Raw genomic sequence first — 27,096 nt, forward strand, 5'->3', positions numbered from 1 at the left:
ATAGATAGATAGATAGATAGATAGATAGATAGATAGATAGATAGAAATCCTGTGGAAGCAAATAAAAGAGAAAGAGAGTTTATGAAGTAAGATGTTCATCACTGCAGCGTTTGTGTTGCTTATCAGTGACGGATCCTTTTGTTCCAGCCTGCGTCTGTCTCAACCACAGCAAAGAGCACAGGGACGGCAATGGGACCTGACTTCAGTCTGCATTGTTAGCGCGTATCCTCTTTGCTTCTCTCTGAGCTCACAAATCATCTACTGTACTGATATGAAGTTCACTTTCTTCCATTCCACACCCGAGTCATTGATATTTTTTTGTATGAGGTAAGTGGGAGTGGGCTGGAAAAGCGCAGGCACAGAAAGAACGATGAGGTGAAAAGACTGAAAGAAAAGAGGAAGATGCCTTCATCGACAGGTAGAAAAGGTCACCATATATGGAAGAACAAGTATAAGAGTGTGTATTTGAATGACGCACGTTTGTATGTGTGCATGTTCTGGCTATGGGGGGACGTGACTATCCTCAAGGGGGAGGTATGTCTTGTCTTGCAGTCATTAAATATTAATATAGCCATCTCGCCCTCCCACTGGGGCCTGAGTGAAGATGTGGGATGGCACACAGGACAGGATAGGGTCACCCCTAACTCGGTAGGCCCACTGTAAACCCCCTGTGATTACCCCTGGGCCCGACCAAGCACGCAAACACATTACTCATCTGGAGCCGGAACACTGGGCCACCTCAAGGACTGACCCCGCAATAGCATAGGATCACAACAAAATATGAATCAGAGATATTGTGTTGATCACCTAATGATTAGCAATAGAACAGAGTGAAAATATTCAATTTCTTCATACAGTCCCGACAGAGAAATTTCTAAATTGTCATGACAAATACCGTCTAACCCAACTGGTAAATGTAAATAGGCTTAGAGACTCCAGCTAAAGAAAGCACTCTGCATGGTAAAATAGAATAAATAAAGCTAATTACAGGATTATGGGCCCTTGTAGAAAGAGCACAAAAGGACCGTCATTGGCTGTTCTTCTTTCAAAGACTCTTATTAATGCAAAGAGGTTAATGAAAAAGAAACAAGGTGGAGAGGGGGACTTACCTGTCCCATAGCTTGACATTTCTACAGTTGTTGGTGCAGCAGCCGGCTGATATCAAGGCTGTAGCAAAGAGAAAGAAAGAAAGACAAAAGGAAGAGATGAGTTTTCAATGTGTTGTTGTGACAAGAGCAGAGCGCCTCGTTCATCAAATGATTTGGAGCTGACGTCTGTCTTTTCATACTGCCAAAACAAGGGGAAATTACTCATTAATAAAGCATGGTGATGGAGTACTACCAGTTTTTGTTTCCGGCGGAAATGTAAACAAAAGGCGGAATTGGATGTTGGTTTATTTTTAACATGTCCCAGTCATCACTAATGCAATAGCTCACTGAACCATATATAAAGTAATACTATGACATTTTTGAAAATGCAGTTGCTTGCTGTTTTGAAGAGATAGATGAGAAGATCAATACCACTCTCCTATGTTATCTATGGAGCTACAGTATAGCCAGGAGGTGATTAGGTAAGTTAAGAAAAAAGACCGGAAGCAAGGGGAAACAACTAGCCTGGCTCTCTCCAAAGTTCAGTTACATGGTAGAACTATTTCTTGGCAAACAATGGTTTATCCTTCGCCCAGCACTTCTGTGCAGCTTGCCTGGCAACCCCTAATAAAGATTTATTTAAGTCACTGCTACCAGCTATTATTCACCAATAATTAGCAAAAGCCTATGATTCAACAAAACCCCATAACACTGTTTTAACAATTTTGTTTGTGAACAGATTGATCAAAAGAGGTTCAAGGTGTTACAGTAATGAATGAGCTTTATAGGTGCCAGCTGGCAGATTTATTTACTTTGGAATGAGCAAGCCTAGCTGTTTTCCCTTGTTTTCAGTTATTATGCTAAGCTAGGCTAATTGCTAATTGCCACAAAGAGGTATCAATATTCTTCGTTATTCTTGGCAAGAAAGCAAATAAGTGTATTTCTTACTTTTTATCCAGTATGGTACATACACAATAAAATACAAACCGTTTCCTTTTTCTTCTAGACATAGTAAACTCTAAAGGACCACGGCCACCATGTTATATTATGTTGGATAGAGCAGCATTTAACCCCCCCCCATCTGTTTTAATCTCTGCTGCAATGGTGCAAGTGACAGCGAGCAGAGTGGTGACAACCTTTGCACAAAATGTGAATTATGATGTGCACACATGTACTACTACAGTATAACACAACTACAGGCAGAGTGCTTTATCTAGACCTTAATCTCAAAGTGTATCGAATTAAAGATTAGAAGATAACTTGGAACAATAGCTGGAGATTTAAGGGGCAGACAGTGAGAGATAGAAACAAGGATTTATTTTGCTTAAGGAGTGACAGATTACTTTGTTTACTACAAGTTCAGCTGTGCCCTCTGACACTGACAAGTGTAAGACATCACACTCTTGCACTCAACATTACTGTCCTTTAACACAAGGCAGACTCTTGACTCTATCTCAACATCCTTGACCAAAACCTCCTGTGCTGCTTTCTTTCTGCTTGCCAAGAAAAATGTTGTTGTCAAACAAAATGGCGTTAATCTAAAACTGTATTAACATACAGGACACACACCATTTGACCGCATACACTCTGGCTCTGTAGGCACTTCTGGTCAAAACTTGGTTCGGTTAAGCAGTGGAAAAATGCCTTTGCTTTAAGCGGTCCAAAAAAAAATTGTATCACTCTGTAACTCTTTTGTCCTTCAAAACAATTCTTTTATTCTTGCTTCCCTACTTTGTATCTCTCTTTTCTCTTTCTCTCTTCACCAGCGGTTTTCTCCCCATGAGCCCATAATCATGTTTTCAGCACATTTCCTCTCCTTGGTCTGCTAACGTCTCCCATTAAAGATTCATAACACTCTTGTGACCGCCGAGTTCTGCAAAAAATACCAGTAGCCACCTTCATTGAGTTCCATGCCCCTTCTCTCACTCTGTTTATCTTGGTTGGGGGAGGGGGGATGAGGAAACTGACGGCACAAAGAGATATGAAGACTACTAAAGAGTTGGGGGATGCAGAGGTAGGCTGGAGGATATTTTCATTTGGAGGTCAGGGTGTGTGGAATGGAATTGATTTCACTGCTAAAGCAGAGCTCATAGACCAGTTAGAGAGCACTTAATACACGATCACATCTCATTTCCTCCTCACACTCGAACACAAACAGAGAAACAGAAAGTACAAAGGAAGTATAGCTGATACTGTAGCTGTTTAGAAGGCACATTTAAAAGCAGGACTTTGTCTGAACATGCTCTGATGGATCGATACAAACAAATTGTGGTCTAGCAAGGAAATCCCAGAAGTTTCTGAGTGTGGTTTTGAATTGATGCTCGAAACAAAAAATCACTCATTAATATGCTGAGACTATTTCTACAAATAAGCTCGAAATTTATGCTAGTCATATTAGTACAGAATTAATATTATGCTCACTGTGCAATGTAATTAGTTCCAGATGTGTTTCAGATTAATTTCTGTAACAAACACATGGATGACGTCCCCTCTGTTTCTCAGCTCAGAGCCTGTCGGGAACATCCAGATTAATTTGCAAACATGCTTGATACTTTCATTTACAGTGATAGAGAGCGATGTTCGCAGTAAGCATAATATTAGTCGAAAAAGCTTTGCTTGATGTATGTTACCGCAAAGGAGAAGACTTTCTTAATGTTGTCTTGTAAGCGTTCTTATAGTCGCCACGTGGTATCAGTTATATTTTATATCACAGTTATATCACAGCGCCTATGTGTGCATATCCTTCGTAGCTAACGCACAACTACGAATCTAACACATTAACACAAACTGGAGACCTTCGACAGGCCGTTACATCCTGCAACGTGAGGGTCCAGTGCATAGGCGTCGCTTTCGGGGAGAACGGTGGGTAAGCGTACCTATCAAATTTTGTCATGAGTCATTTTGTACCCACCACTTTTTTTCAAAACACACACAAGACACAGACGCTCTGCTGCTGCGCTGGCTACATGCTTCTCTGTTCACAACACTGCAACAATTTTTTTGTTTGTTGAAAGCATAAGGCTTTCTTCTTCATATAATGTGTTGGACATCATCATTTTTGGGTATACATTTTTATTCATTTACATTAGTAATCTACAGGATAGCGTCTTTCAAAACATAACCTGGTCAAAAGAGAAATAAATGAACGTGTCATTGTACCCAGCACTTCTAAAAATGCACTTCTAAAAATGCACTTCTAAAAATGCACTTCCCAATGCGTCTCTGTCCCCAGCACATTTCAAACCAAACTGATGCCCATGGTTAGCTAGCACAACTGCTATAGCAAGCCAATCAACGAGTATGTTTTCTTGGCTACCAGTAGCCTACAATATTACCTAAAAGATCACAGTGACTGTGGGTTTGACTATGTATTATATGTGTTAATTTTAACACATTTTAGCACAACTTGATCTTACAGAAATATGTAAAATGGCCTCATAATAATGTGTAAAAACTATTTGCCCGACCCAAACTACGGCCACAACATTTTGAACACATTAGCCTACGTGCCACCACCATATAATAATACGGTGTTACAAGGTTGTGGTCATTTTACATGTTCCTATGAGATCAGGCTGTTTTAGCAGGATGAAGTTTGCTGCATTTGTCCTTTTGCTGTATAGATTTTTTTAAATACTTTTCTATGTTATCTTCTTATCATGTTATTTTACTGTACTAGTAGACATGCTAGCAAGGCCACTCAAGAAGTAGCTGTTGGCTTCTCCATTGGTCACCTGACCAGTGCCGGTTGCAGTGGTCCGTCAACATAAACAAACAAAGAAAGTCTAAAGGAAGTTTAGCTATTCTATTTAAACTGTACATTTGAAAGCAGGACTTTGTTTGAACATGTTCAGATTGATATGAGCAATGACATTTTGAATATGTATTTGAATTGTTTGGAGTTCTGAAACATGATTTTCTGTTAGTTATATTGGTGCAGAATTAGGCCCACTATACTTTGTGATTAGTTACAGATGCTTTCCCGGATTAATTTTCATAATAAACACATGTCTGCAAGGCCTTGTCATCACACTGCCATATGAAGGTTGGCGCCCCTCTGTTCTCAAGCTTATTACCTTGTCTGGGACGTCTAGATCAGTTTCAAACGGGCTTGATATTTTTGCATTATTTTTGGTGTCAGTTTGGTCGTTCCGTACATTACAGGAGATAAACCCACGATGCCCACAGTTTGCTTGCAGTACAGTTAGGATTTAGAGTACAAAGAGAACAAGTAACATACAGTTAAAGCAACAACCAGAGCTGGTGGAAACAATACAGTTACTTGTTCAACATACCAAACTAAATCAGTTCTGGATCTTAGGACTCACCCGCTTAAGTACCAGAACAATTAGCTTAAATGGATTTGCTGTCTCAAGGTCTGCAGTCACACACATAAACACACATACACACACCATACACACACAAACACCGCACAGGTCACAAGATTACAAACTGCTGTTTGTCAAACTGGAGCAGTCCTGTTAACACACAGCAAGCATGTGCCAAAATCCAAGAAAATCCATTTGAAGTGAACTTGATCAATGTCTAACGAAACTTGCCTTGTGACCTCTTCAAAGAGAGTTATACAGTGAGAAAACATACAGTATACTTGGACGATGGTTTGTTGATTTAGTTATGGGCAGGGCGTTAAACCCAAAATTGGATTTAACGGGATGTGAGAAATGTGTAGAGGGAAGAAGGTTCTGTGTGGGTCAGAGCAAGAATACGTATATAGATAATGTGATTACTCAAGAATAATGTGGGGCCTAAGCTCCCTTAAATTCCACCTCTGTTCACCAGAGCTCCAGTGAAAGGCTCTAAATTTCCCCACAAAGAGATCTATGAGATTGGCTGGGGAGAAGCTGCTCCCACACTATATAAATCACTGTTCCGGATGGGGAACACTTTTTCTTCTGCAGCCAGACACCAATAAGAAACTTTATATGACTCATAATCTTAGTTCATATTAGACATTTTTTTATTTTTTTATTTAATCAGATCATCTTTCGTTTCATATAACGAGTGAAATAAGTCTGAAAAAAAATATTTCAAAGGAGGCTGGGATCCAAAGCAGCTTTGAAAGAAGATCTGAATTAATGGTGTATCTGTGTAATTTGTCAAAATCAGTAATCATTGTTATTATTGTTATTGATGTTTGAATCCAACTGAGAAAACACAAAAACCTGCATGCTCTCCTCACGGCTGCGCTTCCAACCGATCTACTATGAATCCTCTTTTGATCTGTCACCCCTTCCCTCTTCTTAACTCAACTAACAGGATCAATGCAAGGTAATTTCACATGGCCATTCCCTCAGATCTCTAAAAAATCTGCCACATAAATTTTTCAGGCTGGCTGTGCAGGAAAGCCTGTGGAGATGCATAGTAGATCAGTGACCTTCTGTTTAGCTAGCAATCAGTCAGACAATCAGGGAGACAGTCAGTCAGTCAGCGAGGCTGCCTGGCAAGGAGAGCTACTTGTCTTGACGTCCCTTGGGCGGCTTCCGTCAGTGCTGATATGTCAAACACTGGAGCATGAGACTAAGCTCTGAATGCAAAACACAGAGATTATGAGTGGCCAGAACACATACACAACTTAAAGTGGAAAAAGCATGATACTTATAAATTCAAGTCAGTGTTTGGTCAGTTTCACAGAAAGGCCCCAGTCTTGGGAGGCCAGACTTTAAGTCAATACCACCTTCAGGTTTGGGGAATTTCAGAGTTTTGGTTGTTTCTGCTGCACTAGATTGTAGCACCGATACACTGATTGGCTGTGCTGCTTGACAGTCGTGGACGCATTAGCTGTCAGTCAGTGTTAGAGAGACCCTGGTGGCTTGCCTGAATAAGATATTCAAATCAATAAAAATGACAGCGTCAACTAAGGGTAAACTCATTTGTGTAAAGAGATAATGATATCAAGGTGTAATTTACTAAGGCTGGCCTTTTCAAACAACAAAATGACTGCCTCAAGACGTCCAAAGTTCTCTTTCTGAAATACATTTTCTCCAGACCTTATATGTAATATAATATGCCATGCTTAAAATCATTACACTATTCACAGTTGTTACAGGAAAGAAAAGAAATGTTACAATGTTGCATAGAGGTTTCAAATGGCAGGGAATCATGCATTGTATCAATGAAGAACACCAAATGAATAAAAGGGGCAATATATGTATATATAAGTATATGAAAGGAATGGTTTCACATTTTGGGATATATACTCATTCGCTTTCTTGTCTTGTGTTAGGTATGGAGCTGGAGCTGGAAGGCCATTTACTTAGCTTAGCATAAAAAATTAAAGCAGAGGGAAACAGCTAGCCGGCCAAATAAAACCTCTAAATCTCACTTAAAAACACATTTTATGTTTAGTCTGAACACAACCCGAAATGTCAAGATGACAATTTGTGGTTACAAGTTTGTATGTTCAGCCGATGGCTCTCTAACTCAAAAACATAAATAAATACATTTCTTAAAATGTGGAAACATTCCTTATAAGAAACAGCTGGACTACTGTGTTTACCATAGATTGTATAAATGAAGTGGACGTAGCCATCATGACGTCATCCATTGGTGTGTGGACTTTCTGTTTTGAAGCCTCAAGTTGGGCATTTTGGACATCACCATCTTGGTGTTTTGGAACCAGAAGTGACCATATTTGGACAAGAGGCTAAAGTTGGGTGGATCTGACTGAGAACCTGAGAACACTTGTTAATCCCAAGGTAGCCACACACATCATTTCCTTTACTCTCTTAATGGGACCATCATTTACAAAATAATCATCATGCTATATTGAAAAATACTTTAAACTAGCGATTAAGACCCTAAACACAAACAAATCCTTTGAGAAGTAGGGTCATTTTCTCCAGTAGAGTCGCCCCCTGGTGGCCATTAGAAATTATAAAAGTTTAAGGAACTTCCACAATTTTTATTTTTGTAATCCTTTGTTGGCTCACCCGGTGAGCTACCCAATGCCCAGGAACTTCCATGTTGGATTCACTCTTCAGGCCACAAGGTTGCCACTTGGTCTGCTCTACTTGGTAAATTGTCTTTTTGCTTATTTGGCGTCCTTACAAGTGCACTCCTAAATCACTCGCTGCTCTTAGGGGAAAAATTTGTTTTTTCAGATTTGTGTTATGGTTGAAAAGATCTTTATTGCTCTTCTATATTCTTTTCAAATGTATTTTAGGCTGTATTATTTATTATTTTTAGCTTACATTTCTTGTCACGTTAGGCTATGCAAAGTATAACAATAATGACATAAGACAGAAAAAAATGGTCCTGCTGTTATAATTAATGGTAAATGTCATCTGACTACTGTGTAAGAACTGTAATGAAGTGAGTGATGGCAGCAGGTAGGTCTCACTAGAGTAGATGTGGATAATGTGAGCCTTGTTGGCTGATGAAGGCTACAAGGACAGTATTTGTGCGTGGGTGCGTGCACGTGGTTATTTTGCCTTGGTGATCTCAGGGGCAGACAGAGATGTACACACATCTACATCAAAAGAGTGAGCATACTCATGGCAACCACATGCAAAGTCATGCATGAAGTAGATGTCACTTTTTGAATATTACCAAGACATTTCCTGTTCTGTTTGGGTACCAAATCTTTGTTCTGAAATCAACCACTGCTGTACAATCATATCTAAACAAAAGAGATCAACAGAGCAAGAAAAAAACAAAATAAGATCAGAAAGATTTATAGAAGCAAGTGCTGTCAATCCATCAACCCTTAACGCTTCTTTTCTTACTTTTGTCCTCCATGTCCAAGCCCCCCACATCATCCCTCCACGTTCTACAAAGGCCTGTGTTGTCAGTCGCAATGGTATGGCATTTTGGCATGACTCTCAAAGGTAAATTAAATATTTAAGCAAACAGTTGCAAAATAAACTGCTGTTGTCCTATTTTAACATGTCACCGCCCATCACTCCTCAGTGCTATTTAATAATATAACAGGCCGGGTATATTGTGTGTGTGTGTGTGTGTGTGTGTGTGTGTGTGTGTGTGTGTGTGTGTGTGTGTGTGTGTGTGGCTCAGATGGAAGGGCATAAGACACAGTATTGGTAATTTCACCAGCTCTGAATGATGTTAGATTTCAAGCATCCCACAATTCTTTGCTGCTTTCTGTAGCACCAAGGATCTTTATTTAATGGCTTCTGTCTTCTCCATTCCCACAAGCCTTTGGACCTTGATGACCCATGTCCTGAGGCGGAAACTTGTTTACACTCTCTGAGACTGTTTTAGCTCTCCCCTCCCTGATGAAAACAACTAATCCTTCTGTAGTTGTGTCTTGTTTAAAAATCCTTTTGTATTAAGATAGAAATAATGCAATGCGTTGCATCAGATACAAAAAAAAGTTCACTTCAGAACAATGCAATGAAATATAGAATTTAAGGAAAGTTTTGTGATGTAAAGCCTGGAGGATGAGCTGACATTAAGGGATAGGTGTGGACAAGAATTTACATTCTCTGCTCTTAAAATAACGCTGCTCTTGTCACATTAAAAACACAGAAATGCATAGGCTGCAACTCATGATTAAAAGTAGAATATTAAAGGATGCCAACACAAAGTTTCATAGAAAATAATCTGTAAATCCATCAGCCTACATTTAGAAAAACTATTACAAAAAGTAGCATACCTGCAGAGAAAATGACCATACTGCAGTTGGAGCAAGCCAAGAATTCCTTCAATTCCATGTTTTACCTGCAGCTAAAGCTCTTACAAAGCCAGATGAAAGAGGTAATTAAATGCACCTTTTTGCTGTAACAGTAAAGGAAATGAGCCAGTCAGTCTGGCCAGTGGGGGGTAATGAAATTGATTTCAATATCTCTGAGAGGAAATCTCACAGACTCTCTGAAAGAGAACGAGTATGAGATAATGATATAGATGTAATGAGAGTGGTGCCAATCATTTCATGTTGGTTGGATCAACCCATCCGTCCGAGATAATGGGAGTTGCACACATGTCTCACTGTCATTCTCATCAGGAAAACATTACATCCAATGCACATAATGCACAATATGGGCAGGAGATATATGCCCCAGGAAATGGATAACTACATCCTGGGTGTTGAGAAAGGGAAGGATAATAATGTTGTCAGCTGCAGCGGTTTGACATGTTATGTTCCCATTATGTTATCTCACTTTCTATCCCTGTTCTAACAGATGGCGACGCTGTAAAAACCATCACACTGATGGCAGTAGTAGAGTAGCTCATCACCGCTGCTTGATCAGACGGGTGCCACAGCCAAAGAGCATTGAATCAAGATAATGTAACTTTTTAAAGAAGAAATTATACATTCTTTCTCTTACAGATTAAAAGTCGGATTGCACCATTGTCCAATTAAATGCACTGGTCTGGTATGACCAGCAGCTTCTGGTGGCTTATGTTGGCTAACTTAAACGTTCTTTTCAGACATGGAATACGTAACATTGCTGCTCATCATTGGGCTACATCGGTAGTAGCACGGTAGCCAAATGGTTTGCACTGTGGCAAGCAAGAAGTTACCCAGTTCAATCCCTGGTCGTCCGGGGCCTTTCTGTGTGGAGTTTGCATGTTCTCCCCGTGTCTGTGTGGGTTGTCTCCGGGTGCTCTGGTTTCCCTCACCACTAATAACATGTTCCATTCCCTCTCTACTGAGCTGATGTGTGGTGAGCGCCTGGCGTCGTAAGGCAGCCGTGCATCACCCGGGTGGGTGCAACACATTGGTGGTGGTAGAGAGTACCAGTACATCCCCCACCCCAAGCGCTTTGTGTTTCTATGATGAAGCGCCATATAGATGTAATGAACTATCATTATTATTTATTGATCTGTTATAATAATGGCTTTTTGTCAATCAGACCTACATAAATATTTGTAATGGCTTTATTCCAACTTGACAAACCAATTCTTGCGTTGTATCTGGCACCAGTCCTAGTATGCCACTGGGAGCAATGGCAGTGGTGAGTTAAACAGTTATTATATGAAGTAAGAAAAGTGCTCTCAGTTCTCTCCCAAACTACATCAGTGAGGGATTTTAAAAAGTACTTTGCTGTCGAAGCCTTTGTTAATGACCTCATGACCACAAGGGATGTCTCGCCTTTCCAACAGTGAATCCCCTTGTAATTGTTCTTATCTTTTGTTAGAATTCTTATTTTGTAATGTTAAACAAATGGCAAGCATCAAATTTTAAGATTTTAAGATAGGATGCTCCATTTAATTCGTATTTTCTCATATGCTGTATGTAAATGTTTGTGCTTTGCATGGATGAAAAGTGAAGCAATAGAGTGAAAATGCTGGTCTGTTGTCTTTGTTGCTGGGGAATAATCATCTCCTAAGTATCACAAAATTGGCTCATTTACAGTCCGGGAGTTTTATTAAACAGATGTTTTACTGATTTTCTTTGGGAATTGGACATTATCATTTTTTGCACTCTTAATACGGAAGTAAATGCATTCACTAAATCCATTTTACTCTTGACTGAGCTCGACCTGTGCTGCTATGATTTAGCATTTTACCATAATCCCAAAATTGTCACTGTGGACTGCTGTTACTAGACTAAAAGTTACTAGAGTTTGAGGCGTAAAAAGGTGACTAAACCTGAAGATACTTAAAGTAATACCTCTTATTATTCTGTTGATGTTCCTTTACAAGCTGACATTCATGCAAGTCAGTAGGCCCTATGACTAAAAAAACATGAACATCAGAGCTTCCTAGTCCCAAAGTAAGACGTCTAAAAGCTGCTAAGCATACGGCCTCACGCTGTGTGTGTACCTGATGCACTCATCTGTCCAGCTCCATTCCCCTCCTTCACTCCCACCTGATGCCTTCACTGCCGGCTCTCAGCACGACACACAGCTACAGCTGACGTAAATCTAAAAGTGGTTACTGCTGGTGACTTTGGGACTGACAGAGTTTCCCTCAGGCCCAGTGCTGCCCTCCTACATGGCAGCTACTCAACTTCCAGTTAATTACCTGGCCTAGCAAGCTAATTTCCTCTTGGCTCAGTGGGCCGTTCCCCATCGGCTCGGCATAAGAGGACAAAGACTGCTCTCCATTCTACTGGGTTTGCGTGTCTACCAGATGACTGGGGCTACTGTGGAACATTTGTCACATCCTTTTGGAGTTTGGGCTGGAGCCACAGACAAGCAGCCTCCATCATAAGTCACACCGCTATTTAGCTTTGAAGCTGCTGGTGGGTCTTTGTGCATCCTACAACAGCCAACTGCTTGACATTTTCATCAATACTGATTGATTAATCTGTTGTTTTTTTAAACCTTTTTTAAAGAACAATCTCTGGTTTTAATTAACAGGTGAAGAGAATCTAATGCAGGGTACATGCATTTTAGATTAACAGTATGTTTGGTCTCATTCAAAACATGTTCTAGTATGTAAGTATGTAAGTAAGTATTAACAGCTATTTACTGGCAACTTGAGTTGCCAGGTAACATATATAATTTAAAAATAATACAAGTAAATGTTGTAAACTAGATTACTTTTTGTTTTTTTTCTGTAAAAGTTACCCTGTACTACTGTAATTTTTTTACATTAATTAACAGCACTTTTACAAGACTTTATTGGCAACTTTTTTGCCAGGTATTTAGGTATTTAAATGTTACACTGTAACAAATTTGACTGTAGAATTTCCAGTCAACATTTAAATACAAAAAAATGTCAGAATGCTGCACATGCAGTAGGCCTCCCCCTAATTTATAATTTAGCTTGCCAACCTTAATTTTTGTTCTCTTGTTGTAGACATTTCACACTCCATTTCACATTGACATTACAGTTATGATTAGTATTTGGCTGGAATTACGAGTAAAGTACCAAAAAAGTAGCATGCTTTGTTTGAGAATCCCACGGAAAACAGGAGATGAATGGCTTTTTGCTCCATCCGGGAGAAGCAAGCTTTCAAGAGACAAAGCTTAGGGAGGCTTGATTAAAAATGACAATGATATGCACTGGAGGTAGATAAACAAAGTGCCTAATCATGCACTCCTTGGTTAATGGCTACACTGATGGCCTATAGGCAAGGGTGTTTGGGATAATTGGTCTCAGGTGTGATTACAAATTCGTGATAGCAATTAAAAGTAGCATTTCCCTTTTGCGGGGTTGTGATAAAGATATCCACCTTAAGAAACAAACATCTCTGACGGCCTCAGCTAAAACTAACTCTAAAATGAACAATACTACATTAATTTGCAGAAAAATACGGAACTTTTGAAATAGATTTTGGCGATAGAAACACGGGATTATGTGTGTGAACAAGTCGATCTACAACATCATGCCACTTAAGTTGAAATAAGAAAGTGGAAAGCTGGGATGGTAGGCAGTACATATGAGGTTATTTGGTAATAATACTAATCTATTTGAATTACAGCAGCCTAATGCTCCCCTAAATCCTTTCATGCCAAGCAGCTGTGACAAACATTTGAGTTTCTTCATGCCACTTAGGCTTTCATACTTCACAATTTGTCAAGGGGATGCTTGCTTTCCATCAATCGCCAGACGAGCGAGGACGAAGACGACAGAGTGGAGTCAGAGGAAGAGGAGATGTGTTGCAGAGAGGAAGACAGAAAGAGACAGAAAAGGAAGGGAAGAAGACAGCCAGTAATCCACTCAAATACTTCCTCAACCTGATTTTCCTCAGCTCAGCCTGGCAAACAGGACGTCCTCCGCCTCCAGAAGGAGGGCTTTGTAATCAGAGTTTTCTCTCTGTCCGACAGCTGGCTGTTCACACTGGCAGCCAATTAGGATGGAAGGAGGAAGAAAGACAAGCTAGAGGAGGGAGAGGGAGCGATAGCCTGGCTTTCGCAGTGACAGTGGAGAGGGAGAACATTATCTCAGGCCCAAAGCTTCAGTGATGATTTCCTGTTGCACTGACATGCAGCAGCACTTCTTAACAACAGCCAGAGGAGCTGAGTAGTCTAAGCTGATGCTACAATTATAGATTATTAGAAGGAGAATTAATGAGACAGTGGGATGATCTTTGCTAATTCGATCAGATAAAATAGCATACAATGCCCTAGAATTGAGAATTATGCTGCCAGTGTTTGTCCGTTTTTATTAAATCAGAATACACCACGTGGAGCATGACATGGATATGCAAAAGTTCACCAGACAATTCTTTCAAAGATTCAGAATCTGGATAAATATATTTGTTTAGTTGGCTGTTCACTAAACCTACTGTAGTTCAGTTTGTGTTAAATGCCGTGTGGGAGGACACATTATATTTGATGTGTTAAAGGCACAGCCTCTACCTATATTATGTTTTAGAGCTGTAATTTCTAAGGATTCTTTAATATTTACTTGGACATTGTTTGACTTTGTTTGAATGCATGAAGGTGTAATGCATTTCTTATTTCGCTCTCATTATGTTATTGTTCTTAATTGTTATGTTTGTAGTGTCTTGTAAATGACGTACTTATTAAATATGAGGTGTCCGCTTTTTTGGGATCTGTGCCCATAGTTTTAAAAATCACTAAGCATGTAGAGTGCGTGCGTGCGTGTGTGCGTGCGTGTGAGCGTGCGTGCGAGCGTGCGTGCGTGTGTGTTTGGCATTCATTGGCATCTCAAAGGCAGATGTTCTCCCACATACTTTTTTGTCTCCTTCCAATCATCTGAGCAGCTTCAGCTAATTATCAAGTCAAGTCAACTCAATGTATTTATAGAGCACATTTAAAACCATCCTAGGTTGAACAAAGTGCTGTGCAAAGTTACGTTATAAAAACAAAGGAAGACGATAAAAATATTAGACACAATGAACATCATACAAACACACTTCTATACAAATGTCTTTAAACTAAATCATACGCCAAAGAATAAAAATGTGTTTTAATACGAGCCTTAAAGATCTCAGCAGTAAAGGAGGACTTTATATAAATAGGAAGTTTGTTCCAGAGTCACAACGGAGAAGGCACGATCACCCTTCATTTTCATCCGAGACTGTGGAATAGCCAAAAGGACTGATAAGATGATCTTAGGTTACTGGAGGAGTGATGTAGGGTAAAGAAATCAGCAATATATAAAGGGCAATCCATGTAATGCCTTAAAACCAAGTAACATTACCTTACATTTGAGTCTATATCTGACCAGTAACCAGTGAAGAGAAGCCACTATCAGGGAGATATGATCCCTCCTTCTTTTACCAGTCAACAATCTAGCAGACGCATTCTGGACAAGATGCAGGCGTGATAAAGGTGGTAGGCAAATCCCAGAATACAAGAAATTTCAGCAGTCAATACAAGACAAAATAAGAGCATGAATAACAGTCTCAAAGTCCTTACGACAGAGGAAGGATTTTAATTTAGCAATAGTCCTGAGATGAAAAAAAAATACATTCAGGACGACAGGACTAATTTGTTTATCAAATTTTAATGCTGGGTCAAAGATGAAACCTAGATTTCTGGCAAAAGGGCGCACACTTGAGGCTAAAGTCTCCAAATCTTTCAAAAGTTCATCAACTGAATTTGGGGGGCCAAACCACATGACATCCGTCTTACTCTCATTAAGTTGGAGAATTATGTTAGTCATCCAGCACTTAATGTCTTTCAGGCAAAGAAAATTGGAATTTAAAGACTTGGTATCCCCTATTTTTAGAGGCAGGTACAGCTGTGTGTCATCAGCATAACAGTTCTAAGATATGTTATGTTCGTGAAGAATGGAGACCAATGTACAAACAGAATAGAATTGGCCCTAGAATCAAACTTTGAGGTATACCGTAAGTAATCGAAGAGGAGATATTTCCAATCTCAACAGAAAGTGTTGTATTTTTTAAATAAGACTTGAACCACTGTAGAGAAAAAGCCTGGATTCCTACCCTATGCTAAAGGTGATCCAACAAGATGTCATGATCAACAGTGTCAAATGCAGCACTAAGGTTCAGCAAGAGTCAAATAGCCCAATTCCCTCCGTCACAAACAGCAACAAATCATTTAGCACTAAGAAGTGCTGTTTCTGTGCTATGATGTACTCTGGTGAAACCAAACTGAAAATTGTCCAAGAAATTATTTTCACTTAAAAATGAAGACAGCTAGGGCAACCTCTAGCTCACCCAGTAAAAGTGTGTACCCTACGTAGGCTGAAGGCTTTGCAGCGGCCCGGGATTGAATCTAACGTTTGCTGCGTGTCATCCCTCATTCCACCATCTCTCTCCCTCCTTTCTTGTCTATCCATTGTCACTCTGAAATAAATGGAAAAAAGTGATCTAAAACTGAAGAGAGCTGAGCGAGAACAACCTTCTACAAACTCTTTAACGCAAACAATAATTTAGAAATAGGCCTAAAGCTGTGACAAATAGTAGGTAATGGTTGGTTGTTTTAATTAGAGGATGAACCACAGCGTGAGTAAAGCTAGATGGGACTGTGCCTTTCATAACAGAGCTATTTATTACAAAGGCTGGGTCCAATGGTATCAAATACCTCTGTTAAAAGACGAGAGGGGACAATATCTGAAGATGAATATAGGTTTCGTGTGTGGTACAATATCCATCAATGCTGTCAGGGCCACAGGAACAAAACAATTCAGAGAAGCAGGGCATAGGACTGATTTAGAGGGGTCATCAATAGGTGAAATACAAGATCTGATGGTGTCAACCTTGTAGATGAAAAAACTCAAATATTCTTTTGTGATTTTAAATGTAGCATCAGGGAGTGCAATAACATGATTTAGTGCAGTATTTATTGCAACAAATGTTCACAAAATGTTAGGGCTATGTGCACTTTTAGCTATGATATCAGAAAAAATGGTTTGCTTTAGATGCTTTGACAATGCGTAGGTGATCTCACAATATCTCATAGGACACTGTGCTCATAGGACACACGCAGATAACCTTTTTTCCATTTCCTCTTTGCTTTTCTACACTTTTGTCTAAGGGCACGAGTATCACTGTTGAGCCAACGTTGGGCTTTGACTTTGGGTCATTTCAGTTTAAAACAATATCAAGAACATCTGTGACAGCGGTATTAAAAAGTAACTAGCTCATCTGTAGACAGAGAGGCAGAGGTTATCTCTGTAGGCCTAGCAAAGGACAAGCTATGAAAGCCTCAGAAAATTGCCTAGTAGTGGACAGGTTCAGTGCTCGGATGTAGCAATCTAGCAAGTAAGGTTTAGGTAATGGATTATAAAGTTATAAATTATAAATCACAGGTTAATGGTGGGATAGACTAGCAACATCCAGTCCAATATTTAACACAGGAAAACCTAATCATAAAACAAGATCCAGTGTATAAACATGTTTGTGTGTGGGACCAGTTACAGACTGAGTCAGATTGAGTCCACAAGTTGTAGAAACTGAACTAAAGGCTCACCAGACATGAATATTAAAATCACCAAGGAATAAAATCTTATCCGAGTTGAGCACAATCAAGAATAGAAACTCAAAAAATGGACTGATGAAACCCTTACTGTACTTTGGGGGTCAATACACACCAGTGCACAAATTGGTGGGCAAGACAAATCAACCTTAAATGGTTGCACCTCCAAACTAGTATAACTTATCAACTGTGAATTTACAGCATTTACAGCGATGTTTGATGATACTTGCTAAACCTCCACCCCTGCCAGTAGATCTGGGAGAACTAAAAAAGTTACACTCACCAGGAGAGAAATCAGTGACAGGGCTTAGATCACCAACATGGAGCCAAGTTTCCGTGCTAATCCTTTTCGATCATTTGAAAAGTCATGGCCACGGAGATTACAATAGTTGACTCCTTGTCTTCTGCGGCCAGTGGAGTGATGATGTCCTCGGATTTTTGTAATTCTTGTGGGAATGATAATGGAGGTGGGGGTATAAATTAATTGCCCAATTGGACTGAGGAGCAATTCACTGACTATGTGGGTTTGTTCTTAAGTGAGTAATGTTCTGACATTAGATGAGCTGTGTGATGATCAGAGCAGCTCATGAGGTGGGTGTTTAGAGAAGGTGACAAGGGAGAGTAGGTAGTGACTGACAAGGGGGGCCTGCAGGGGGAGCTCTCAAGGGTAACATATGCTTCTACTGCTGTAGAGGAAGAGGGGTGTGACTGGGGCATGTGCACAAGATTTAAACAGTTACATGTCTGAGTCTGGAGCCTGTGCTGAAGATGCAGAGCATTTGGCTGCCCTGTTTACTGGGGTGAATTTCATACCTGCTAAAAAGAGAACTGCGTTCCAAAAACAATTAATTAAAATTGTCAATAAAATCTATGTTGTGGAGCCTGCAGGCAGACTGAAGCCAAGTGCTAAGGCTGAGGAGTCGGCTAAAACGTTCTGCTCAGCAACCAACAGACAGAAGTGGACCAGAAACAAATACACACTTTCCAGTGCTCTTAAACGCATAAATAAGACGGTTAAAATCCCGTTTTGTAAGTTCACTTTCATGAAAGCAGATATCATTAAATCCGCGATGGAGGTCGGGAGTGGTCCAATTTTGATCAGAATGCCTGCAACCCTGGCTAATAAGCAGAACTTGTGATTGCTAAAGCAGAAAACATGATTAAGTCTCCCCTCTTTTTGAAAAAGAGATCCAATTGGCTTAGCGTACAGTCTGGGTCAAGAGACTACAGTGTTTATGGCTGATTATCTTTCACTAAGAGGGAGTCTATCACATGGGAAGATGCCGCACATATTTGAACTGGGTCACAACTGAACTGAAGGTTTCATTGTTTACTACTACTGCCCAATATCACATACAGTCCTACCAGGCATTACAAGCCCATCATTTTAAATTGCTATTAGTGAAGTTTTAAAACTCCAAAGTTACATGCAGTTATTTTATCTCTTAAATATGCCCTTTGTAGGGAATTCTCTAAATGCCTTTTTAGGTACACAGCATTATTTTCTGGATCATGTATTGTTTAGATGAGAGGGCATCTCTGTCATTTTACAAAGCATAACTATTAACGTTTCTAGTCATTTTGGAGGGTCATACCCTTCTCCCGGCTGTAAACATAACAAAATATGTGTGATAAGCTTCCCTAAAGATGCAACAGCAGTTTGCATTAAAAGGCTACAGAGGTCAGAGTGATGTTTTGCTTTCATTTGGATTTTTGTCAGGAATTTAAATGGCCTGAGCTACAGTGCTGTCGAGTCACACGTGAACATGAGACTTTCATTTGTCTAAATAAAGCACTGCAACAGTGACCCTGGATGAGACAGCGTGGCACATCCACCCAAATCACACACATAAGTACATAAAAAAAAATGAAATAATAGTGTGCAAAGGGCTTAGAGGATAATCCAAGCGAGTGGAGTGTACTACATAGTCACAGGAATTAAATTCCCTCTTCGTCCAAAAAAGGACATGGTAGTAAGGATGGGTCAGTGGATGACACACACGGCCACAAAGCTGCTCTCTTTACTTCTCCTAGACAACGGGCTATCTATTATTATTTTTTCTCCTTTTCAGTGTTTGTGTCATTTAATCTGTCAGCAAATTTTCACACCAAAATACAGCCTGGTGATTATATTTTGACGCAATTAAATCAGTATCTGCACCCAAAATCAAAACCTTCAGCCTCTGGCAGTGTTGATTGCATGTCTTTATCTTACTGTAAAAACTGTGATGTGACAGAGAATACCCAGCCATTCTGACAGACAACTATCATGATATCTCAATATGACTCTATAGCAACACACACACACACTCCCACTTCTCTCACACCCAGGCTTAATAAAGTCTCTATGAACCTGGTTAAAGGCTATTTGGTACATGCATTTTACTCTGAGCTAAGTTCACAACAGTTATGTCACAGTTGGCAAACTACCAGACTCGAGGGCCAGTGAGTGCCCTGCGCACTCAAAACATTTTCCAATTAAGGATTTGCGAGGCATTAATGTGCAGTGGCCTTTTGCAGACATCATATGGGTTTCAGGTTACATCAAGATTGAAATCTCTAACAGAGCAGAGTGCCCAGAGAGCTAAAATAGAAAACTGAATGATGATCCAAAACGAAGCTGTGTGTGTCTTTACAATAATCCGGGGCAATCTGTAGAGATTGCGAAATGGCTCAAGTAAGCATGTTTGTTACTACAAACTGTTTCAAACTGTTTTTTCTGAGGCTACAGCGGCTTTGTTGAATTCTTGCCCAATCCGAAAACCATGTTTTAATTCAATAAAGTTGGAGGGACTCACAAAAGACAACAAGAATTGAAGCAGCAGAGGTTGAGATTTCGGACTTTTAGTCAAGTCAAGTTTATGGCTCAGGTCCCACAAACACTACATCGCCATATTGCAGCTTGATATTGTCTTTTTGTTAGACAATCCATGTCTGGAAAATACCCATGTTTTTTTAACTCCACAACTCCAGTGTGAGACAACATTTTTCAGTCTCTGAAACCAACAAACTGTGATAACCCTGATGACATCACAATGATATCATCAAGGCATCAGACTTGACAAAGCTCCTCCAGAGCCACAAATTACATTATGCAACTGTGTATTGCATAATGTCTTCATGTGTAAAATCTGAGTGCTCCTTTAAGGCCATGCTAATGTTAGCAAATACAGCACAACCTGAAAACAGTAAATTGTTTCTTTGCTTTGTAATTGTCGTTTTATAACACAACCTATCAATCCAAACAATCAATAGGCATAAATGACTCACCATTCATCAGTAACAATAGCACTTAATCTCACGTAACCATTGACATTACTCCACGAGAGGTAATTGAAATCCTTATTGTAAGTGTTGGATTTACTCCGCTCTGTGTACACTGTTTCTGTTTCTCTTGTAATTTTAGCCTTGTATTGCAAAGTCAGGCAAATATTTCACCTTGAGGAATTTGTCCTTTAGCTTCTGCCAGCTCTGTGCCACTCAGCACTTTTTCCCCCCGGACTCCAGAAATCATTATCAGCCACTGTGGGATATTTAAACAGGAGCCAAGTTAGTACTTTGATATTCCTGCTTCTCTCTGACACCCTTGGCTCTCACTGAGATAGGCACGACTGCAGCAAAGATTTGGGGGTAATTCGTCACCTGAAGAGGTGCATGTGTGTTGCAACGCTACACCACACACTGATGTCTGAGCATGGCTCATTTGAGTTGAATCTGCCCAACTAAGATACAGAACATGTAAAATAATAAAATAATCGGAACCCTTTCCTTTCTCTGTCATCCATTGAGCCAACCCACATTCCTCTCGAGATGCCAGAAAAATCAATAATGCTGAAAATTTTGCAATAGTCAAAATGAGGAAAAGTATCTGTTTTCTAAATCAAACAAGTGCATTGAAATTGCAGATCATATTTTTTATACAGTTTTGACAGAGAAAGAAACTGTCTCTACCCTGCCATATCCTCTTTGTACCGAGAGAAAACAATAAGTTAGCAAAACCTTGAGAAGCTTTTGTGTTAATTTTGACAGTGAGTGGGGTGGGTGGCTCCATGGGTGGGTCGGTGTGTTTGTGTGTATGTTTAAATGGCTTGAGTTTAAGTAAAAGTTTGAGTGTAAAATGTGTTGCACAATGTCCTTTACTGCATTTAAGGGGCTGTGTGCATGAGAACGTCGTAGAAGTAATTAGGAAATCAAAACACGGAATGATCCCATCATAAGCACTCAAACAGACACCTTATCATGCGCACACACACACACACACACACACACACACCTACCGTTCATGCCATTGTAGATGCTCCGATGGTGTGGCGACAGCTCGTCGCCAGCCGGCCTTCTCTGCCCATCCCTCACAGGGCTGCCAAACTTCACATGGTCAGGGCTCATACTAAATTGGTGCCTATGAGTTTCGGGGCTGTTCCCCTGGACCATGCAGCCCTTTTCATGATGCTCAGTGGCCCCTAAATGTGCCTGCCGGGGCTCAGGGCTCCCGCAGCCTGTGCTGCTAATGCTGCTTCTGTGGTGCCTCTGATAGAGCTCCCCGCTGCCTCCCTGACCCAGGAAGTGCTGCCTCTGGCCCAGGAGGAGATCAGAGCTGTGGTGCTTGGGGTGCTGCTCCGGACTGCGTCGGCCCACGTTCCTACCGTATTTTTCTGGGCTGAGGCCCCTCATAACTCGACTGTGGTCAGGCACAGATATGGAGCCGCAGCGGGGCCGGCAGAGCTGGGGCAAGGTGTATGGGTACTCCAGGCTTGTACTCCGGAGGCGCCCAGCAGGGTGCTCAGGGCTGGACACCTCCCTGTCTCCTCCACTCCCGCCTCCTATTCCACTGATGCTGCTACACCTGGGTTTGTGCACAAGCTCAGGGCTCCCTTTTTCCCCACCACTTCCAACCCCACCCACCCCTGGAGCCTGATGAAGCTGCTTGTGGTGAGGGTGATCCGAGCTGTCTGCGCTCCCTGCGCTGGATGTGCTGCTCCCGTCCCCCACGTCTCTCATCAGGAGCCCCTGCCCGGGCACAAGCAGCAAACTACTCTGGCTGTCTATTGAGTTGCGGCACCCTCCCATCCCTACAGTCCCTCCCCCTACACTTCCTCCGCCGCCACCTCCTCCGCCTACCACCCCCTTCTCCTCGTCCAGCAGCAGGCAGAGCTCCTTCAGCTCCAGGTTCTCCCGGATCACCTCCTCCTGCCGAAGCTCCAGCTCCTTGAGTTTCTGGAGGTAGAGGGTCACCTCTTTGCGCATGATGCTGGCACTGTAACGTCCCAAACGCTGCCACTCCCTGGATACACGCTTGCCTTTCTGGCGGTCGTCGTCCAGGAAGCAGCACAAGTCCCGCAGCTCACGGTTGTCTTCCTGCAGCTTCTGGTTAATATCCTGAGAGGAAGAGAAGGAAAAAACAAGAGGAAACCAGTGATGGGTTAAACTCTGGCCAAAGCATTAGGAAGCATCATAAAATGAACAATACTGATCATGGCATAAAGGACACAAATGTGCTTTTATTCGGTACAAAACAAAATAGTTTGTTTTCTATTAATTTAAGTCGAATTAAATCGCTGCAAACCATTGTCCAATTTCAATCTATTTCTCTGCTCTTTTAGGTATCAGTATAACGCTGTATGCAATCATAATGAAATGAAATCCTAATCCTCTCTGTCTTCCCCACAAAAGCACTGACTCACTGTGTGCCATTCAATGTGAAGTACATAATGTAGATTAGAATGCTCTGTAGGAGATGGAGAGGCCACACACAGATGAAGACAGATTTATAGCAGGGAAATCACATGCCTCTAACATTTTCACTCAGCAATGTTTACTTAAACATCCCTCCTTTAACTCCCCAAGAGCTTTTTTTCTCCCCTCCCTCTATTGCTCTGTTCCTTTCTTACCCCCTAGCTCTTTCCTGTGTAATTAGGCAGCTTGGAAGGGTGGGGAGAGGTGACAAGGTCTCCAAGAAAGGCAAATGATCCCCATGTGTTTCATCTAAGGCTACCTCAGGCTGGGTCTCAGCTTTAACTGTAAACATTGTGAACACTGTGCCATATTCCTCTCATTAGCAGTGCAGAAAATGAAGGCAGTATAAAGGTTACTGAAAAGAATGCTTGCATGTACTTTCAAAGCAAATGCCACTTTCTTCTAAAGACATATAGTACTGCACAGACTGTAGATTTTATGTGCAGGAATTGTCTAGGAAAGTGAGTTGTGTGTGTGTGTGTGGATCTGCATGCCAGATTTCAGCATTGGCATAAGAACAGAGGAGCATGCCCTCCACTTCAGTATTAGGAGGATGAATTTCTACCTCATTGGCCTGTAGGCTACTGCACATGTACTTGCTCTGTGTTTTATAAGCTGAGTTGTAAGGATACATTTTGTCATTAATTTAGGTCAAAAATAGCCGATCCCTTCCCTCCCCACACACTCTTTTTTAAAAACCCTCAATTTCCCAAAAGCTAAATGAAAACCACATGCCTCCCTTAGGTTAAGCATGACCATAAAGGCTATGGGCATAAAGGGTCTAGCATCCATATCAGATTCTCATACAGGCCTACACAATGGCACAATGAACTTCCATGATACCATCTATTCTCACACCATGTTTGCAGAGACGCTTTCTAAACAGCACCCCTCCTGCTATGCGCGTTCGCAGGTGCGCTCCAAACCTATGATCTCATCTTTCACCAATGCGCGCCGCCTCACCTTCAGCCCCCTGATCTCGTTCAAGTGCAGCTGGAGGCTGCGATTGACCTCTCGGATGAGATTGCCGTGGTCCAGAATCACGCTCATCTTATCGGCCTCAGACCGCCTCAGCCGACGCACCAGATCCTCCTTGGTCCACTTGAGCAGATCCTCGTCAGTCAATCCGGAGATGTCCTCCGCTGGACTTTCAGTCTTCGCTATCGACAGCTGGAGCTGAGGCAGGGGCGGCGGAGTCGCTTTCTCCATTGGCACAGCTCCTCCGGCACCGACAAAGGGCAGAAAATAGTCAGAGGCTCGTTGACAACCTCTGCTCGCATCCGCTCCCCTGTCGACTAAAGGTGGAAAACGGTTACCGGCAGAAAGTCAGTCGCATAGTTTGGCCTTTTTCTGTAGCTCCCGACTCTTCTACTCTCTGCTAGCGCAACAGCTGACGATGCCGGCTGAGTGTGATACCGTGGATAAGCTTCTCTGCTGTGCTGTCTATCACTGCAACATCCTCACAGCCAGCCAGGGTGTACTGTGGCCAGCCTACTCACGGTGTGAGTGGTTTAGGATCCAAATTTGGTCCCAAACGTGGCCAAAGTGAGAAAAGCTTCGGCGGACAGTCGGTGCACACACCTGCCGCCTGTAGGTTCAGCCCACTGCGAGGGAGAGGGGAGAGAGCCCGATGTGCACAGACAGAGGAGTGGGAACAGCGCTCTCTCTCTCTCTCTCTCTCTCTCTCTCTCTCTCTTTCTCTCTAGCTCTTTCCCTCCAGGGACTCATGTTCCACCAAAAATGCAGCTTGGTTACAGCGCCACTTGATGTTCAGACTCTAAACAAGCTGTGTGAAATGCTGAGTTCACTTCCTCTCGGATTTCTTTACTTGTTAGTCTACCTGAAACTAGAACGGAAGATAGGCCTATAGGCCTACAGTTTCATTTATGCTTTCAGTTTTTTTCAAGATTGAAGATTTAGGCTAATACTTTATTGCCATGCAACTATTGCTAGGAAATGGGTGCAATGTGCTCATTACAAAAAAAGACATAAAGCATTCATAGCAGGGCAGTCAATTCCCGTTGAAACACATAAAGACACACATAGAGCACAAACACCGTGTGATTCTGTTCTACCACTTATTCCCCTTCACGGTAAACTATGTCTGCTGCAAATATCATCTTTCAAAGTGAATACAGTTTATATTTTCATGTTGAAACTTGAGTTTATCACATTTCAGTCACACCATCAGTCAAGGAAAGTTCAGAGACAAATATATTTCTACTTGCACTGATATAGGCTACTCGGACTGTATCAATCAAGTGTCTTAAATGCATTACATACATATATCAAACGTTCCAGTATGTGAGCCAAGCCTTGAATGCACCATGACTGCAACCAGTAGGCCTAGTTGGCGAGTTTCACTCCAGCACCATGGACAGCTGCGGAGCAACAGGGGCTTGTGTGACCTTGGGATATAAAACTCTATAAAACACATGGCAGTGTAGATATGCTACCATGCGGCACTTATTTTTAAAGGTATGTTATACCGTGCCCAGTAGTAAGCACTAGGCTACAACCTCTCCAAATAAATCAAGTTTACCTCAAGCTTTAGGCCTATAACCGAATGGTGTGTGGTTTTGAATTGGGTAGACAAAATACTGTTCATTCAGGCTACTGTAAGGCATATTTCTGCAAATCACAATGCGTATGAGATGATGGATGGATGGATGGATAGATATGTTTAGACCTGTGTAAAATTAAGAATATTCAGTGAGGTTCAGTGAAGCTTATTATTAGCCTAGTGTCCTTGATACCTTCTACAACGTGACTAGCCAAATGGGGTAAATCATATATGTATATATATATATATATATTATAGATATAGATATAACATTATCTACATTGTTTTATATCTATGGGGAAAATAGACAAAATACCAAATTCAGTCGTTGTTGAGTAGCCTACACTCCATTTCCCATAGTTACGTGCGTACGCAGAGCACGCACACGCCCTAGTGACGTCATGGAGAGCAAGAGCCAATAGGATACGCCTGTACTTGGAGTAACACGTCATTCTAGTAAAGTGCAGGAGCCGGCCGATGGAGTGATCCCAGTACCGACCGTCGTCTGTCCTGTACATCCGTCTGCTTTCATCTCCAAATGCTGTAATTTATTTTGAACACAGCAGTTGATTTTACCCTTGTCTAAACCTGAGGATAACCTGACATACAAGGTAAGCATTCGACTTATTTTTGCTCGAAAGTAGGCCGCCCGTTTCTGCTTTCATTCATATGAATGGACAGGAAGTGGGTTAATGCTAGCTACATTCCGTTAGCTAGCTAGCTAACCCAACCAGCTATACAACTCAGCTTTTGGGTACGAAGGTTTGAGTGACGTTGAGATATTGGGCCACGATGATTACCAGTATCGTTAACTGTCAAATTAATTTGGTTTCTACTACACCGTAGTTACTATAACGTTACCGAGTTTCGCGGCAATTGATTAACGTTAGCTATTTCATTTCTGAGTTAGCTATTTCATTTCTGAGTGGAAATGCTGTCCACGACGGATGCCTTCACTGGTGGTTCGCTCATCAATAATCTTACGTGGCCTGATTGTAGCCAATGCTAAATCAGAAGTTAATCTTTGTAAAACAAATCGTTCGATAATAGTGATTTCTTTCTTCGATTTAAGAAAATGTCAAGGTTTCCTTTTGCTTTCCTTCAGATGGCGAAAGGGGAAAACACCAACAACATCAACCCCACAACCCTTTTATTAGATATAGTCAAGTAAAGGGCACTTTCCGTACAAAAACATTGAATATAGGGCAAAAGACAGTAACATTTTTTTATTATTGATTCATTTCATCAAGGTAATGTCTTTTAATTTGCTTGTTTTTACCGATCAACAGTCCAAAACCAAAAGCTGTTCTAGACAGACAGAGAAAAGCAGCTTAACTCAAAATGGGACAAGGAAATGTTTGGCATAAATGCTCAATTGATAATCAAAATACAGGCCTAGATACAAATAACGTTACAGTGTAAATAC

The 27,096-nt window shown here is 41.2% G+C and overlaps 2 protein-coding genes across 4 annotated transcripts in view; one reads left to right on the forward strand and one right to left on the reverse strand.

Annotated features, from left to right (window-relative positions):
• ccdc85al (coiled-coil domain containing 85A, like) overlaps nt 1–24,752 on the reverse strand; it is a 26,580-nt gene extending 1,828 nt beyond the window's left edge. Inside the window, exons 1-3 of one of the 2 annotated variants that reach the window (XM_032534810.1) lie at nt 24,071–24,751; nt 21,652–22,750; nt 1,110–1,167 (exon numbers count right to left, since the gene is read on the reverse strand). In XM_032534810.1, coding sequence (XP_032390701.1) covers nt 1,110–1,167; nt 21,652–22,750; nt 24,071–24,316 — 1,403 coding nt within the window. In that variant the 5' untranslated portion in view covers nt 24,317–24,751. Of the gene's footprint in view, nt 1–1,109; nt 1,168–21,651; nt 22,751–24,070 lie in introns of both variants that reach the window. The other variant, XM_032534816.1, reaches the window with a different exon arrangement.
• Nucleotides 24,753–26,090: 1,338 nt separating this feature from the next.
• The window catches only part of sec23b (SEC23 homolog B, coat complex II component), a 12,003-nt gene continuing 10,997 nt past the window's right edge, over nt 26,091–27,096 (forward strand). The window contains exon 1 of one of the 2 annotated variants that reach the window (XM_032534791.1): nt 26,091–26,281. The gene's annotated coding sequence lies outside the window, so the exon portion shown is untranslated. The remainder of the gene's footprint in view (nt 26,282–27,096) is intronic. The other variant, XM_032534800.1, reaches the window with a different exon arrangement.

Source organism: Etheostoma spectabile, chromosome 2, assembly GCF_008692095.1.
Source record: "Etheostoma spectabile isolate EspeVRDwgs_2016 chromosome 2, UIUC_Espe_1.0, whole genome shotgun sequence".
In the NCBI taxonomy this organism is placed as follows: Eukaryota; Metazoa; Chordata; class Actinopteri; order Perciformes; family Percidae; genus Etheostoma; species Etheostoma spectabile.